The 14,907-nt window shown below is 45.5% G+C and overlaps 1 protein-coding gene across 7 annotated transcripts in view; it reads right to left on the reverse strand.

The window, feature by feature from the left end:
- ZFAT (zinc finger and AT-hook domain containing) overlaps positions 1-12,544 on the reverse strand; it is a 203,333-nt gene extending 190,789 nt beyond the window's left edge. For 3 of the 7 annotated variants that reach the window (XR_009223314.1, XM_058564974.1, XM_058564977.1), the window contains exon 1: positions 12,369-12,543. Coding sequence is in view for 3 of the 7 variants with exons in the window: in XM_058564974.1 (XP_058420957.1) it covers positions 12,369-12,387 (19 nt within the window). In the remaining 4 variants the exon portion in view is untranslated. Of the gene's footprint in view, positions 1-11,347; positions 12,000-12,076; positions 12,214-12,368 lie in introns of those variants that run through there. The other 4 variants (XM_058564978.1, XM_058564975.1, XM_058564976.1 and 1 more) reach the window with 4 other exon arrangements.
- Between the last annotated feature and the right edge of the window lie 2,363 nt (positions 12,545-14,907).

Raw genomic sequence — 14,907 nt, forward strand, 5'->3', positions numbered from 1 at the left:
CGCCAAAACTCAGAGTCTGAATCTAATTGTGAGGAAACACCGCACAAAGCCCAGAGGAGGAACATTCTACAAAATAACCGGCCCGTATTCTTCAAAATTATTACTGTCATGGAACACAAAGACAGAGGAACTGCTCCCAACTAAAGAGTAAAGGCACATGACAACTGAATGCAGTGCCTGATCCAGGATTTCCTTTTGCTTTATATAAAACTATTGGGACAACTGGTAAAACTGTGAATCTCAACTGATGAAATGTAAATCATACCATTGCATCAATGTTTCTCATTTTGATAAGTGTGATGTGGTTATATGGCTGTATAGTGTGGGAGAAATTCCTTGTTTTTAGAAAATAAACACTGAAAATATTTAGGAGTGGGTAAAGGGGCATTATGTTTGCAACTTAATCTCAAATGGATTAGAGAGAGATAGGGAGGAGAGAGAGAGGGAGAGAGAGAGAGAGAGAGAGAGAGGAGGGAGGGAGAGGGCACATTAGAGATTCTGAGACATCCTCAGTCAAGAAACTCACCAACAATATTTACCAAGCCCAGTCTTTAACCACAGAACCCTTATGTCACATCACCTCTCTCACCTGCTAGGCTGCACACAGAGAGCACAATTTGGGAACCAAAGAGAGAAGTCAGTCACCAGAGCTGGTCAGGAACATACAGAGAGAATGACCTGACTAACAGCAGCAGAAGAAAAGGCAGAAAGTGTAAGAAATGGAGAGAGCAACCTCAAGAGAGTCAGCTGGAGGGCCAAAGAGAGCACAGGGTGGTCTGCTCAGACACTGTAGCAGGCTTGCTAAGGAATTCTTATTTAAAATAAAGGTAATTAAACAGGCTCAGAGTGAAGGGATGGAAGACGATACTCTAAGCTAATGGCAAACTAAAGAAAGCAGGTGTTGCCATACTTATGTCAGACAAAGTAGACTTCAAGACAAAACAGGTAATGAGAGACAAAAGAGGGGCAGTATATAATGATAAAAGGGACACTCCAGCAAGAGGACATAACACTTATAAATATATATGCACCCAACACAGGAACACCAAAGGACATAAAGCAACCATTAAAAAACTTAAAAGGAGATATTAACAACAATACAATAATAGTAGCAGATCTTAACACCCCACTTACGTCAATGGATAGATCATCCAGACAGAAAGTCAACAAGGAAATAGAAGATTTAAATGAAAAACTAGACCAGATGGACTTAATAGATATATATATACAGAACTCTCCATCCAAAAACAGGAGAATACGCATTCTTCTCGAGTGTACATGGAACGTTCTCAAGGATACACCATATGCTAGGAGACAATGCCAGCCTCAATAAATTTAAGAAGATTGAAATCATATCAAGCACCTTTTCTGACCACAGTGCTATGAAACTAGAAATCAACTACAAGAAAAAAGCTGGGAAAGTGACAAAGATATGGAGACTAAACAACATGCTACTGAACAACAAATGGATCACTGAAGAAATTAGAGGAGAAATCAAAAAATATCTGGAGACAAATGAGAATGAAAATACACCATTTCAACTCATGGAATGCAGCAAAAGCGGTCCTAACAGGGAAATTCACAGCAATACAGGCCCACCTTAAAAAACAAGAAAAATCTCAAATAAGCAATATTAAACTACACCTAACAGAATTAGAAAAAGAAGAACAAAGCCCAAAGTCAGCAGAAGGAGGGAAATAATAAAAATGAGAGCAGAAATAAATGAAATTTAAACAAAAAAACACCTGTAGAAAGGATCAATGAAACAGAGAGCTGGTTCTTTTAGAAGATAAACAAAATTGACAAACTCTCAGCCAGACTCACTAAGAAAAAAAGAGAGAAGGCTCAAACAGATAAAATTAGAAATGAAAGAGGAGAAATTACAATGGATACCACAGAAATACAAAAGATTATAAGAGAATACTATGAAAAACTATATGCCAACAAATTGGACAATCTAGAAGAAATGGATAAATTCTTAGACTCATACAACCTCCCAAAACTGAATGAAGAAGAAATAGAGAATCTGAATAGACCAATCACAAGAGACTGAAACAGTAATCAAAAACCTCCCCAAAAATAAAAGTTGAGGACCAGATGGCTTCTCTGGAGAATTCCATCATACATTCAAAGAAGATTTAATACCTATCCTTCTCAAACTATTCAAAAAAATTGAAGAAGACAGAACACTTCCTAACACATTCTACAAGGCCAACATCACCCTGATACCAAAGCCAGACAAGAACAACACAAAGAAGGAACATTACAGGCCAACTTCATTGATGAACATAATGCAAAAGTCCTCAACAAAATATTGACAAATCGAATACAGCAATACATTAAAAAGATCATACACCATGTTCAAGTGAGATTTATACCAGGGACACAGGGATGGTTCAACATCCACAAATCAATCAACATGATACACCACATTAACAAAATGAGGAATAAAAACCACATGATCATCTCAATAGATGCTGAGAAAGCATTTGACAAGATCCAACATCCACTTATGATAAAAACTCTCATAAAATGGGTATAGAAAGAAAGTATCTCAACATAATAAAGGCCACATATGACAAACCCAGAGCCAACATCATACTCAACAGGGAAAAACTGAAAGCCATTCCTCTGAAAACACGAACAAGACAAGGGTGCCCACTCTCGCCTCTCTTATTCAACACAGTACTGGAGATTCCAGCCAGAGCAATTAGGCAAGAAAAAGAAAAAAAAAAAGAGTCCAAATAGGCAACGAAGAAGTGAAACTCTCACTGTTTGCAGACGACATGATGTTATATATAGAAAACCCTAAAGAACCCATTGGAAAACTATCAGAAATAATCAACAACTATAAGCAAAGTTGCAGGGTACAAAATCAACTTAAAAAAATCAGTTGCATTTCTATACTCTAACAGCAAATTAACAGAAAGAGAACTCAAGAATACAATCCCATTTACAATCTCAATAAAAAGAAAAAAATATCTAGGAATAAATTTAACCAAGGAGGTGAAAGACCTATACAGTCAAAACATAAGACATTATTGAAAGACATCATATAAGACATTATCACATCTATGATGACATAAAGAAATGGAAAGATATTCTGTGCACATGGATTGAAGAATAAATATAGTTAAAATGTCCATACTACCTAAAGCATTCTACAGATTCAATGCAATCCCAATCAGAATCCCAAGGACATTCTTCACAGAAATAGAACAAAGAATCCTAAAATTCATAGGGGGCAACAAAAGACCCTGAATAGTAAAGCAATCCTGAGAAAAAAGAACAAAGCTGGAGGCATCGCAATCCCTGACTTCAAAATATACTACAAAGCTACAGTAATCAAAACAGCATGGTACTGGTACAAAAACAGACACACAGATCAGTGGAACAGAATTGAAAGGCCAGAAATAAACTCACACATCTATGGACAGCTAACCTTTGACAAAGGAGCTAAGAACATACAATGGAGAAAGGAAAGTCTCTTCAATAAATGGTGCTGGGAGAACTGGACAGCCACATGCAAAAGAATGAAAGTAGACCATTATCTTTCGCCATACACAAAAATTAATTCAAAATGGATCAAAGACTTGCAAGTAAGACCTGAAACCATAAAAATCCCAGAAGAAAATATAGGCAGTACACTCTTTGACATCGGTCTTAGCATCATCTTATCAAATACCATGTCTACTCAGACAAGGGAAACAAAAGAAAAAATAAACAAATGGGACTTCATCAGACTAAAGAGCTTCTGCAAGGCAAAGGAAACCAGGAACAAAACAAAAAGACAACCCACCAACTGGGAGAAAATATTTGCAAATCATATATCCAACAAGGGGCTAATCTCCAAAATATATAAAGAACTCATACAACTGAACAAAAAAACAAACAACTCAATCAAAAAATGGGCAGAGGATATGAACAGACATTTTTCCAAAGAAGATATACAGATAACCAATAGGCACATGAAAAGATGTTCAACATCACTAATCATCAGGGAAATGCCAATCAAAACTACAGTAAGATATCACCTTAGACACGTTAGAATGGCTATCATCACCAAGACAAAAAATAACAATTGTTGGAGAGGATGTGGAGAAAAGGGAACCCTCATACACTGCTGGTGGGAATGCAAACTGGCGCAGCCTCTATGGAAAACAGTATGGAGATTTCTCAAAAAATTAAAAATAGAAATATCTATGATGCAGCTATCCCACTACTGGGTATTTATCCAAAGAACATGAAAATCAACAATTCAAAGAGACTTATGCACCCCTATGTTCCTTGCAGCATTATTCACTATGGCCAAGATGTGGAAGTAACCCAAGTATCCTTTGACCAACGACTGGATAAAAATGTGGTGTATACATACAATGCAATACTACTCAGCCATAAAAAAAGACAAAATCGTCCCATTCGCAACAACATGGATGGACCTTGCGAGTATTATGTCAAGCGAAATAAGCCAGACAGAGAAAGACAAACACCGTATGATTTCACTCGTATGTGGAAGATAAACTAACACATGGACAAAGAGAACTGGCTTAGTGGTTACCAGAGGGCAAGGGTAAAGGGGCGCATTTACACGGTGACTGACAACTAATAATGTACAACTGAAATTTCACAATGTTATAAACTATTATGACCTCAATAAAAAGTAAATTAATTAATAAAATAAAATAAAGGTAGTGAAGAACAAAGGATGCCCTGATCTGTGTTCCTTACATCCAAGAACTCTGGCCAGAACCTCCAAAGGTCAATGGAACCATCAAGCCAAACCTCTCAAGTCCAAACCAGGACTCTTCTCCCACCCAAAAGGACCAGCCTCCTGGGGGCTACCAATGGTCAAGGGCATGGCACTCTCCTGGCTACCCTTTCACTTTTGACCTGCCTCCCTGGGACACCAGCCAGGAAGTAGTCACCAAATCCCAGCAGTGTTCCCATCTACCCAACGTCTTTCTACCCCTCTGCTTAGTTCCTGCCACCAAAACTCTATTCCAGGTCCATAACCCTCACGTGGGCATTTCTCACACAGCCCCCAACTAGAGAGCAAAGACTCAAGAAAATTCAAAAGGCAAGTTACAGACGTTTTTCCTGATGACTTTGTTTTCTTCTAAACATTGGGAAGAGGAGGAGGAGGGAGAGGAGTCAGAGACAGAGATGGAAAAAGCAGACTCGAAGCCCTCGAAGGATTCCTCACACTTCTGCACCCACGTTCCCACAACCTTTCCCCAAAGTCCAGTGATCTTAATCACGGCTCCCCACCCCTAGCCCGCATACACCTGATAGGAACCAAGCAGAAGAGCCGGATCTGCACCCACAGTGCAGTCAAACCCCCACGAGGGCAAAGGCAAACTCTGGCAGGCAAAGGGTTAAGCCCCTAGGTCCAGAAAGCTTCCCTAAATCCCTGAGAACCAATAAGACCCAAAGTCAGAGAACTGGGTCACACTCTCAGACAACAAGTGCTGTAGGGCCCCTCACACAGTGCTGGGGCACAGCAGGCAAGGGATCAATGGAAACTGTCATTGTGAGAACAGGAGCCGGGAGGGTCTTGCCAGCGATGGGCAAGGCGTGCCTGGGGTGTGCAGAGCAGAGGTGGGGAAGGTGGTACCCACGGAGCGAGGGAGAGCCTGGGCCTAGGACAGCGGCACATCCACGCACTCTCGGGCAGTGATTTCCATGACAGACTGAAAAGCCACAGGCTATGGGGGGGGGGGGAGTCTAGGGCCCCGGAGCTAAGCCTGAGCTTGCTGGAGGCGAACCCTCGAGGCAGCCTCAATGACCGACCCTTCCCTGAGCACCAGCCCCTCTGCACCAGGCACTTCCGTGAGTACCTCCCTAATCCATCCTTCAGAGAATAAAATCCTGAGATGAGATCAGTTAGCTCCCATTTACAGAAATGAAAACGGAGGCTCAAAGAAGTCACAAGGACCATCACACGGTGCGGCTAAAGTTCAAAGCGAGGTCCCTGACACTCCAAAGCAGGTGCTATTTTCCCGAGCCTACAATTCTGGGGGGGCCCTCAGACACCCAACCAGAGATGAGGCACAGGTAGATGGGCAGCGGGCCCTGCCAGGGGGCATCAGGGTAGACACCCCGGACTCGGGCAGCTGGAGAGGCTGTCAGGGCTCTGCGGCTCGGGCCTGACCTAGACAGTGGAAGGCACGAGGGTGTGGGGGTTCACCGTGGAACTCTGGGCCACAACTTCCCACCCCCAGGAGCTCTGGCCAGCCCTGTGGACGGGCAGGGATGTGCCAGCCTCCTTCATGCCTCCCTGCCTTTACCCCTGCTGTGGCCGCTGCCCGCCTGCTGGCCTGGTCACAGCTCCAACATCACCTCAGGCTTTGCTGAGCCCCTCGCCCAAACCCAGGCAGTGGTGACCATGAAGTGTGTCCCCCCACTCTACCCTGCACATATTCTAGCACTGCCCGGGGCCCTTGTACAACTCAATGAGTTGAAACATGTACACGGCAATGTAACCGTCACCACAGTCACGACACAGAACACTTCCATCCTCCTACAAAGCTCCCCCTTGACTCTGCAGTCGAGCCCTCTCTCCCCGCCAGCTCCCAGTAACCACTGATTGTGTTCTGTCCCCGTAATTCTGCCTTTTCTAAAATTTCTTATAAATGGAATCATGTAGCATGTAGTCTTTTTTTTAATTGTAGTAAAATACACTTAACATAAAATTTACCATCTTAACCATTTTTAAGAGTACAGTTCAGTGGCATTAAGTATGTTCACATTGTTGTGCAACCATCCATCTCTGGAATTTTCATCTTCCCAAACTGGAACTCTATTCCCATTAAACATTAACTCCCCATTCCTCTCTCCTCCCAGCCCCTGGAAACCACCATTCTACAGTCTGTCTCTATGAATGTGACTTCTCTAAGTACCTCATAGAAGTGGAACCATATAGTATTTGTCTGTTTGTGACTATTCCACTTAGCATAATGTCTTCAAGGTCCCTCCATGCTGTAGCATATGTCAAAATTTCCCTCCTTTTTAGGAACAAATAATATACCATTGTATATATATATACACCATATTTTGTTTATCCATTCATCTGTCGATGGACATTTGGGCTGTTTCCATCTTTGGGCTATTGTAAATAATGCTGCTGTGAACCTGACTGTACAAATATCTCCTTGAGTCCTTGCTTTCAATTCTTGTGGGCATATACCAAAAAGTGGAATTGCTGGATCATATGGTAATTCTATTTTTAATTTTTTGAGGAACTGCCGTACCGTTTTCCACAGAGGTTGCAACCACGTTACACGCCTACCAACAGTGCACAAGGGCTCCCATGTCTCCCCCTCCTCGCAGTAAGTAGTCTTTTGTGTCTGTTTCTTTCACCTAACATGTTTTTTAGATTAATCCATGTTGTTACTCACATTAGCTCATTCATTTTTGTTGCTGAGTAGTATTTCATTTTTGGATGTACCACAATTTGTTTAGCTATTCACCAGACGATGAGCATGTGGCTTGGTTCCAGTTTTGGGCTGTTACAAAGAAAGCTGCTATGAACACTGCATGCATGTCTTCACATGGACATATGTTTCATTTCTCTTGGCTAAATATCTCAGAGTTATATGGTAAGTTGCTTACCATATAACCATAAATATGGTTATTGCTGAGTTATATGGTAAGTGTGTGCTTAACATTATAAGCACCTTCCAAACGATGTTCCAAAGTGGCTGTACCACTTTGCATTCCCACCAACAGTGTATGCGAGTTCCAGCTGCTCCACATTCTCACTAGCACTTGGCATTGTCAGTCTTTTTAATCTCAGCCATCCTAGTAGGTGTGTAACGGTATCTTATTGTGGTTTTAATTTGCATTTCTCTAGTGATTAATGATGTTGAACATCTTTACATATGCTTATTGGCCATGTGTATGAGCTCTTCTGTAAAGTATCTCTCAAAACTTTTGCCCAATTTTAATTAGTTTTGTCTTTCCCACAGACTGTGAGCTCCTTGAGAACAGGACTCTCAGGGCCCCCTCAATGCCCAACTTCTGGGGGCACCATTACTGAAGAGCACATTGTGAGTAGCGTCATGGGACTGCTCAATCGTTTATCCCTCAGCCAGCCAGTACCCCTGGCCCCAATAGGATCCCACATGCAACCCCATTTTTAAAATAGGCAAAAGACTTAAATAGATATTTCTCCAAAGATGACATATAATCAACCAATAAGCACAAAAAAAAAGTACTCAACATCATTGGTCATCAGGGAAATGCAAATTAAATGAGCTGCCCTATAACCCAGCAATTCCATGACTTGGTATTTATTTACCCAAAAGAAATGAAAATATATGTCTACAAAAAGCCTTGTCCAAGAATGTTCATTGCAGCTTTATTCACAACAACCAAAAACTGGAAATAAGCTCAGGTTTTCATCATATAAACAAACTGTGGTGTACCCATACAATGGAATGCTATTAAGCAATAAAAAGAAACAAAATACTGAATCTCAAAAACTTCACGCTGAGTGAAAAAAGCCAAACATGAAAGAATTATATGATGCTCTACAGAAGGCAAAACTAATGGATGGTGACAGAACTAGGGGTTGCTCAGAGTGAGGGGCAGGGATTGGGTGGGAAGGGGCAAGAGAGAACTTTCTGGGTCATGAAAAAGTCCTCTACACTGTTAGGGGTGCAGGTCACACGGGTGGTCAAATTGTCCACTTAAGGTCTGTGCCTTTCACTGGATGTAAATTACACCTCAAAAAAACTGTCTTTAGGCAGCTGCTGAAATACAAACCAGCTGGCCTAGTTATCCTTCTGTCCTCAAAGTTTTCATAATAAAGATCCAACAGCTTCCCATTCCTCAAAAGAGCCTTGGTCACAGACCTCCAGCACCACCACCCCTGCCCCGGCCTCAGTGCTCACCTCGTCACACAGAGCACACCTGTGGGGGTGTCACATCTGTGCCTCTGCACCACCGCCCCCTCTGTGGGGTACCTCTGCTCACCCTGCAAATTCCAGCTTAGGCACCTCCTCCTTCAGGAAGCCCTCCCGAATCCCTGGACTGGGCTAAGCACACCCCTCTGAAGCCCTCAATTCTCGGGGCTTACTTCCACCACAGCGCCTGGCACCTTCTCCCTGGAGGAGTTGGTTTTCCACTGCTAAGACTGCATGAGATCCTCAAGAGGAAACAGTATGTCATAGTCGACTTCGCATCTCTAGCTTCCAGCACAAAGTTTGGCACAAACGTTTGGGTGAACTGGGGAATCTGCTTGGTAGTAAAAAAGAGAGGAAGGAAGGAAAAGTCCTAAGGGGCAGAGAAGTGGTGTCGGCCCCTGGGGAAGAGGCCCACTGACAGAGATACAAAGGGAATATCTGACACAAAGAAGGAAGCCAGTGAGGGCCCTACACGGAGCCTTGGGGCTGCAGTTACCAGGCCCTCCAGCATGCCAGCACATCCAAGACCCTCAGTTTCTAGAACGCTGCTCCCAAACCCTCCTGCTCCTTGGCTCCAGGTGTCATGGCTGAGTTGGTCCCCCCATTCCCCTGGGACCCCAGCAAGACCAGAGGCTGCCTCCGAAGCCCGGTCCCTACCCTGCCCATCCTGCCTCAGCCCAGACCCAGTCTGGGGCACAACGGTGCCAGATTCCAGGGTTCAATGGTTTACAGCTCCACTTGCTACATGATTTAAAAGAACACAGAAAAGTCTGTTACTCAATTTAAAATCCCTGTTTTTATATTAATATGCCAAGCATAATCTTTTTATAAGCAAACTCAATTATCTATATATTGCATATATTCCTTGGGAAAAAAAGGGAGGCAACTTCAAACCTGTAATAAATGTTTAATATGTCTATTTGCTTCACTCTCAGATAACTTTTTTTTTCTTTTAAAAAATTAATCACTCTATCCCACCTTTCCATCCACAAATGTTTTCAAGAAGCGAGTAGATGACAACGTAGTGAGCTATACAGTGGAGAGACTGGGTCCAGGTAGGGATGGGAGAAATAACAGTGCAATCAGCACCCACTGTGCACCACACCCTGAGAAGGGGGCAGGATTATGCCTCCTTTTGCAGATGGAGGGACTAGAGTTCCAAGAGTCCTGACTTCCCTCAGGTCAGGAATCCGGTGAGGGCAGATCTCTGGACACAGAGCCCCTGTTCTTTCTGCCCTCCCAACTGTTCCAGCTCTTAAACTTGACACCTGCCCTTGAGAACTTTCAATGACAGTGAAAGTTTAACAGGATAAACAGCTGAGAACAGAGAGAAAACTTCACTCCAGGCTAAATCCCTTCTCCATAATTAAATCAGCCCATCTTGACGGGGAGGTTTTCAGAGGCGGCATGCACAGAACTACCTATAAAAGGAAATGCAATTAAGGCGAGTCTCTTTAATATGTCTAACTCTGGACTGCCCTTGCCCTAGGCAGAAACTAAATTCTACTTAGGGACAGCTGTCTTTGAAAAGTTGTTATGTAAATTATAAGTTAGGAGGAGAAAAGAAACAGAAATCATTTTCCCAGGTAAATGAGAAACCGGCTGAGAAAGGAACGATGAGGTAGTAAATCGCCAATCTCCAATTTACAGCAACAGTTACCACCTAAAAGCTGGACCTCACAGACCACACGCAACTCCATCTTGTTAGTTATTGGGCTGCCTCTTCTAAATTAGCCCAACAGCCAAACAAAACAGGAAACTCTTCAGAAATTAGCTGACCACAAGCTGACAGTAACACATTTAAAAATATAACCTTTTCTGATTTATGACAGCTGGAAATTGAAGGAAACTACAGCAAATGGCCACGTTTCTTTTTAAAAACTGTCAAGCAAACTCCAGGAGAGGAGAGGTGGGCAGTTCATTCTGGGTACCAGCAGCAGAAGGACTTGGGAGAAGGAAGGCACCGAATCAAGAAGTCATCGTTTTAAGAAAGCATGCCAACGTCACTGGGGGATCCCGACCCACCCCTCTGGCTGGGGGTCCGCTCCCTCACTCCACCACACACACGCCCAAATCTGACACCAGAGCAGGATGAGGGCCGGACCAAGGCTGGAACTGCTTTTTGCCCCTGCCTGGCACCCAGGGCACCATGCAAAGCCAAGAAAGGTGCCCCTGGGGGTTGGGGAGTGGCACCAGACAGCCAGCAAACAGCTCCTGGAGACACTCACCAATGCTGCTTCAGCAGGAATTGGCGGGCTCAGAAGACCAGGCTGGAAGGGGCAGTTGTGGAGGGCAAGCACCCGTGACATAAGTTTCTATTTCCACAAGGTCACTGGGCTCTGCGAGGAACCAGACCGTTAAGGGGCAGGAGGTGACCAGTGAGCTCACTCACTTTTCACTCAGTAAACACACATGGGCACTCATGTGCGCCAAGCACTAACCTAGGGGTGGAAATACCAGCCAGGCAGGCACGCGGGAGCTGAGACTTCACCCCCGTGTGGAGGAAGTTGATTTATAAAGCCTCAGCTCCGCCATGTTAAAACTGCACGAAGCTGACCTCTCTGAACTTTTGTTCCTCCTGGGTAAATGACACACGAATTAGAGCTGTGGGCAGGACAGGGCAGCGAAGGGCGTGAGGTCAGCGCCCGGGTGCGGAAGCTACTGGTAACCACAGATGAAGGACCCCCTGGACCAGGTGTGAAGTGGAATGTCCATCACCTAGATGTTCTATTGCATCCTGCCAGCGAAGAGGCTGCTTGGGCCGCGAAGCCAGGGACGGCTGCCTGGAGGAGGTGGCCTTTGAGCTTAACTTTAAAGGGCGGGGAACAAGGCCCCGCAGAGCTGGGCGGCGGTAGCGGGTAACATGTATAATTTATCACGGCGTGTCACAGGGTCACCCCTAGCGACAACGCCAATCCCTCGCGTTTATGGCTCCCTCTATAGGACACCAAGAAACTTTCGGCAGCTCAGTTGAACCCTATCCCTTCAAGACATCCTGGCCAAGCACGTGGGTCTAAAGGAGCTACCCGTTTCACGGAGAAGGAAACAGGCCAGGCAATAAGGAGACCCAGCCCGGGATCCCTCGGCCGACGCCTTGGCAGCGCCGGGATTCGAACCTCCCGCCCGCCAGGACGCCCGCGCTCCGTCCCCGGCACGCGCCCCAGCCCTACCCGTTACCCTGGAAACGGCCCCGCGCGCGCGCACTGCTGCCCCTCGCTCGCTCTTCCGCTAGCACCCTCGTTATTATTTTTAATAAAAACCCAACGCGGCGGGATACCGCCAACGGCTGAACGTGCCGTCGAAGGACGCCGCTACGTCCGCTCTCCGCCCCGAGCCGCGGATCCCTCCGCCGCCCGGCGGCCTGCGCGCTTCTTCCCAACTCCAAGCTCGAAACGACTTCCCGCGCGCCGCGCTGCGCCCCACCCCCACCTCATCCCCACCCCAACCCCCAGCCCGGCTCACCTGCCGCCTGCGTCTCCATGGCAACGCCCCCACCGCGGAGGAAAAAAAAGCCTCGGGCTCTTCCGGGCCCCCTCCCGCGCCGACCGAGAAGGCGGGGCGCCCCGCTGATGCTTCGCTTTTTATTTTTATTTTTTTAAGAAAAGAGCCGGCGAGGTTATGGCGAATCTGCGGCATCCAACATGGCGGATGGAGTCTTTGCCCTCCTCTTCACGGGGCGCTGACGCCGGCGTAGCGGACGTCAGCCTCGGATGACCCTCCCCCAGCGCCGAGCGCGGCCCGGCTGGGCCGGCCTACTGCGCATGCTCCGGGCCGGCGGCCGCGCTTTGTATCCCGCTCCGCAGACTCCGCCGCTCCGCGTTTTGAGCCGCTCCGGGGAGGGGGCTAACGGGAGGCCTGGAGTGCGGATTGCAGGATTGGGAGTCCGCCCAGTTCTGCGGGAGCCAGCATGTACCTGCCGGCCCGTCCTTGGACCCGCCTGACGTGGAGCCACCGGCTGGAGAGTTCAGGGTTCCTGTCCCAGTTCTGCCCTTTACGAACTAATCTGGGACAGCGATTTAACTCTTCTTGGTCTCAGTTTACCGATTTGTCAGTCGGGGTGGTTACAGCCTGGCTCACTCTCAGGTTGCAGTGTTTCCCGAGGTGGGATGCTCTCCGCTGCGGGTACCCGACGTGACTTAGTGGTACAGAGAATTAAACAGCCTGGAGCCCCCCGAGAAAGCGATTGGCTTCTCTCCGTCCTCCTTGTCTTGCAGAAAGTCTCAGTTGGGTGTGAGCACGCCTCTGACACTTGCTCCTTTCCCTGCTCCTGGCTCACGCACAGCCTTCTGCAGGCAACAGTATCTGGTTGACACGGACTGACCTTGTCTCCGTTTTTGATGTTAAGGTGGTTAGCTCTGCCAGTTCCTTCAGATCTGTGCTCAGATGACACCTCCAAGGGAGCCCTTCCGACCCCCCCCAAACAAAGTAACCCTCCGAAGTCAGTTTCTATTTTCTACGTGGTATCAGTTACTATTGGGCATTAATGTATCTCGATCGCTTACCTCTGTCTGTCTTGGTCACCTCTTGAGCTGCAGAAACTAGAACTGAGCCTGAGAGCTATTTATTGAAGAAACTAATGAGTTTGTGTTACTTGTATTTTTAAGGTTATCCTGTTTATAACAAATGATAATTTTTTTTATTTATGATAGTAATATAAAGTTTTCTTTTTAGATAAAACTTACTTACATTTTTTAAAATTAGCTTAAAGAAAATGGTATACATGGTGCAGAGACAAGACTGAAAAATGTAAAAGCAAATGTCAGTTGAGAAGTTTGGGAAACAACTGATTTATTTTTGTGGTTCCCCTGACATGTTGCTGTTGTAAGTCTTTTCCTGGAATAACCTCCTGTCTGTTGCTGCTCTGTTGAGAAATTCTCCTTCAGACAGCCTTGAAGCTCATGGCTGGGTGTTCCCACAGTTCTGCTCGTACTTGCCTTGCCCGGTTCCCCACACCATTGCATTTATCTGTTTGCACAGCTCTCTCCCTGTGAGCTAGACCATAGTTTCTTGAGCACAGAACAAGTGTGCACATACAGGTCTTTTTCATCCTGTCTTCCCAGCTGCTACTGCACAGCAATATTACCGAATGAACACATGCATTTCCATTGTCACTTGTTTTTCAGTAATAAAACTGCCATGGACATTGATTGAGGTTTCCGATGACCCAACTGATTTCTTGGGAGCCTTTCTGCCCTGCACCTTAACCCTGTTCTTGGGAGATAAGGAGTCATTATAAGACCCAAAATTTGCCCAGTCCATTAAATATATGTTCGGAGATATCTCCTCCCCTGCCTCCTTCATTTCATCCTCATTTAAATGGGACAGATACGATTATCATTCCTGTCTAGATGAGAAAATGAATGTTCAGAGAGGTTGTGTGGCTTTCTAAGATCACACAGCAAGCCAGTGAAGAGCCAGGTGTCCAGCTGGTCTCTGCATGGCCAGTGTTCTTCCCACTTCACCACATCACCATCCAGGATATGCCCAAACTACCCACCACACCCCTAAAAGAGCCAATTCCAAGACAATCATAGGGTAATTGCTACACACCCACCACATCCCACATCACAAGATGGATGGCGGGGTAGAGTCCATCACAGTCTGTCATTTGGAAATGAACTGCTCAACAAGATGCATTGATGAGCTTTTCCTTTTAGGACCATAAATGTTTACAATAATCACTATTTTGCTGTGAATCGATTTCCATCAGGAAGTCGGAGCTGTGCTGGGTTGCTGACAGTATTGGTTTTGTGCTGGGTTGCCTTTCGTGCGGCAGCATTTAAATGTTAGTTATTGATTAGCAGGTGGATTGCTCCTGGATGGTACGACCAAAATGAATTTTGGAAATGAAGCAATTTAAAATTTGTCTCAAAACCCAATTACCTCAGAATATTAACAAAGTCAAATTAAAAGAAGGAATTGTGGACTAGGAGTGCTGGTCCTGGGTTAATTATTTGGACAGCTATAATTTTCTCTGTTATTCCCATGGCATTTTCTTCCT

The sequence above is a fragment of the Diceros bicornis genome, chromosome 21, assembly GCF_020826845.1.
Source record: "Diceros bicornis minor isolate mBicDic1 chromosome 21, mDicBic1.mat.cur, whole genome shotgun sequence".
In the NCBI taxonomy this organism is placed as follows: domain Eukaryota; kingdom Metazoa; phylum Chordata; class Mammalia; order Perissodactyla; family Rhinocerotidae; genus Diceros; species Diceros bicornis.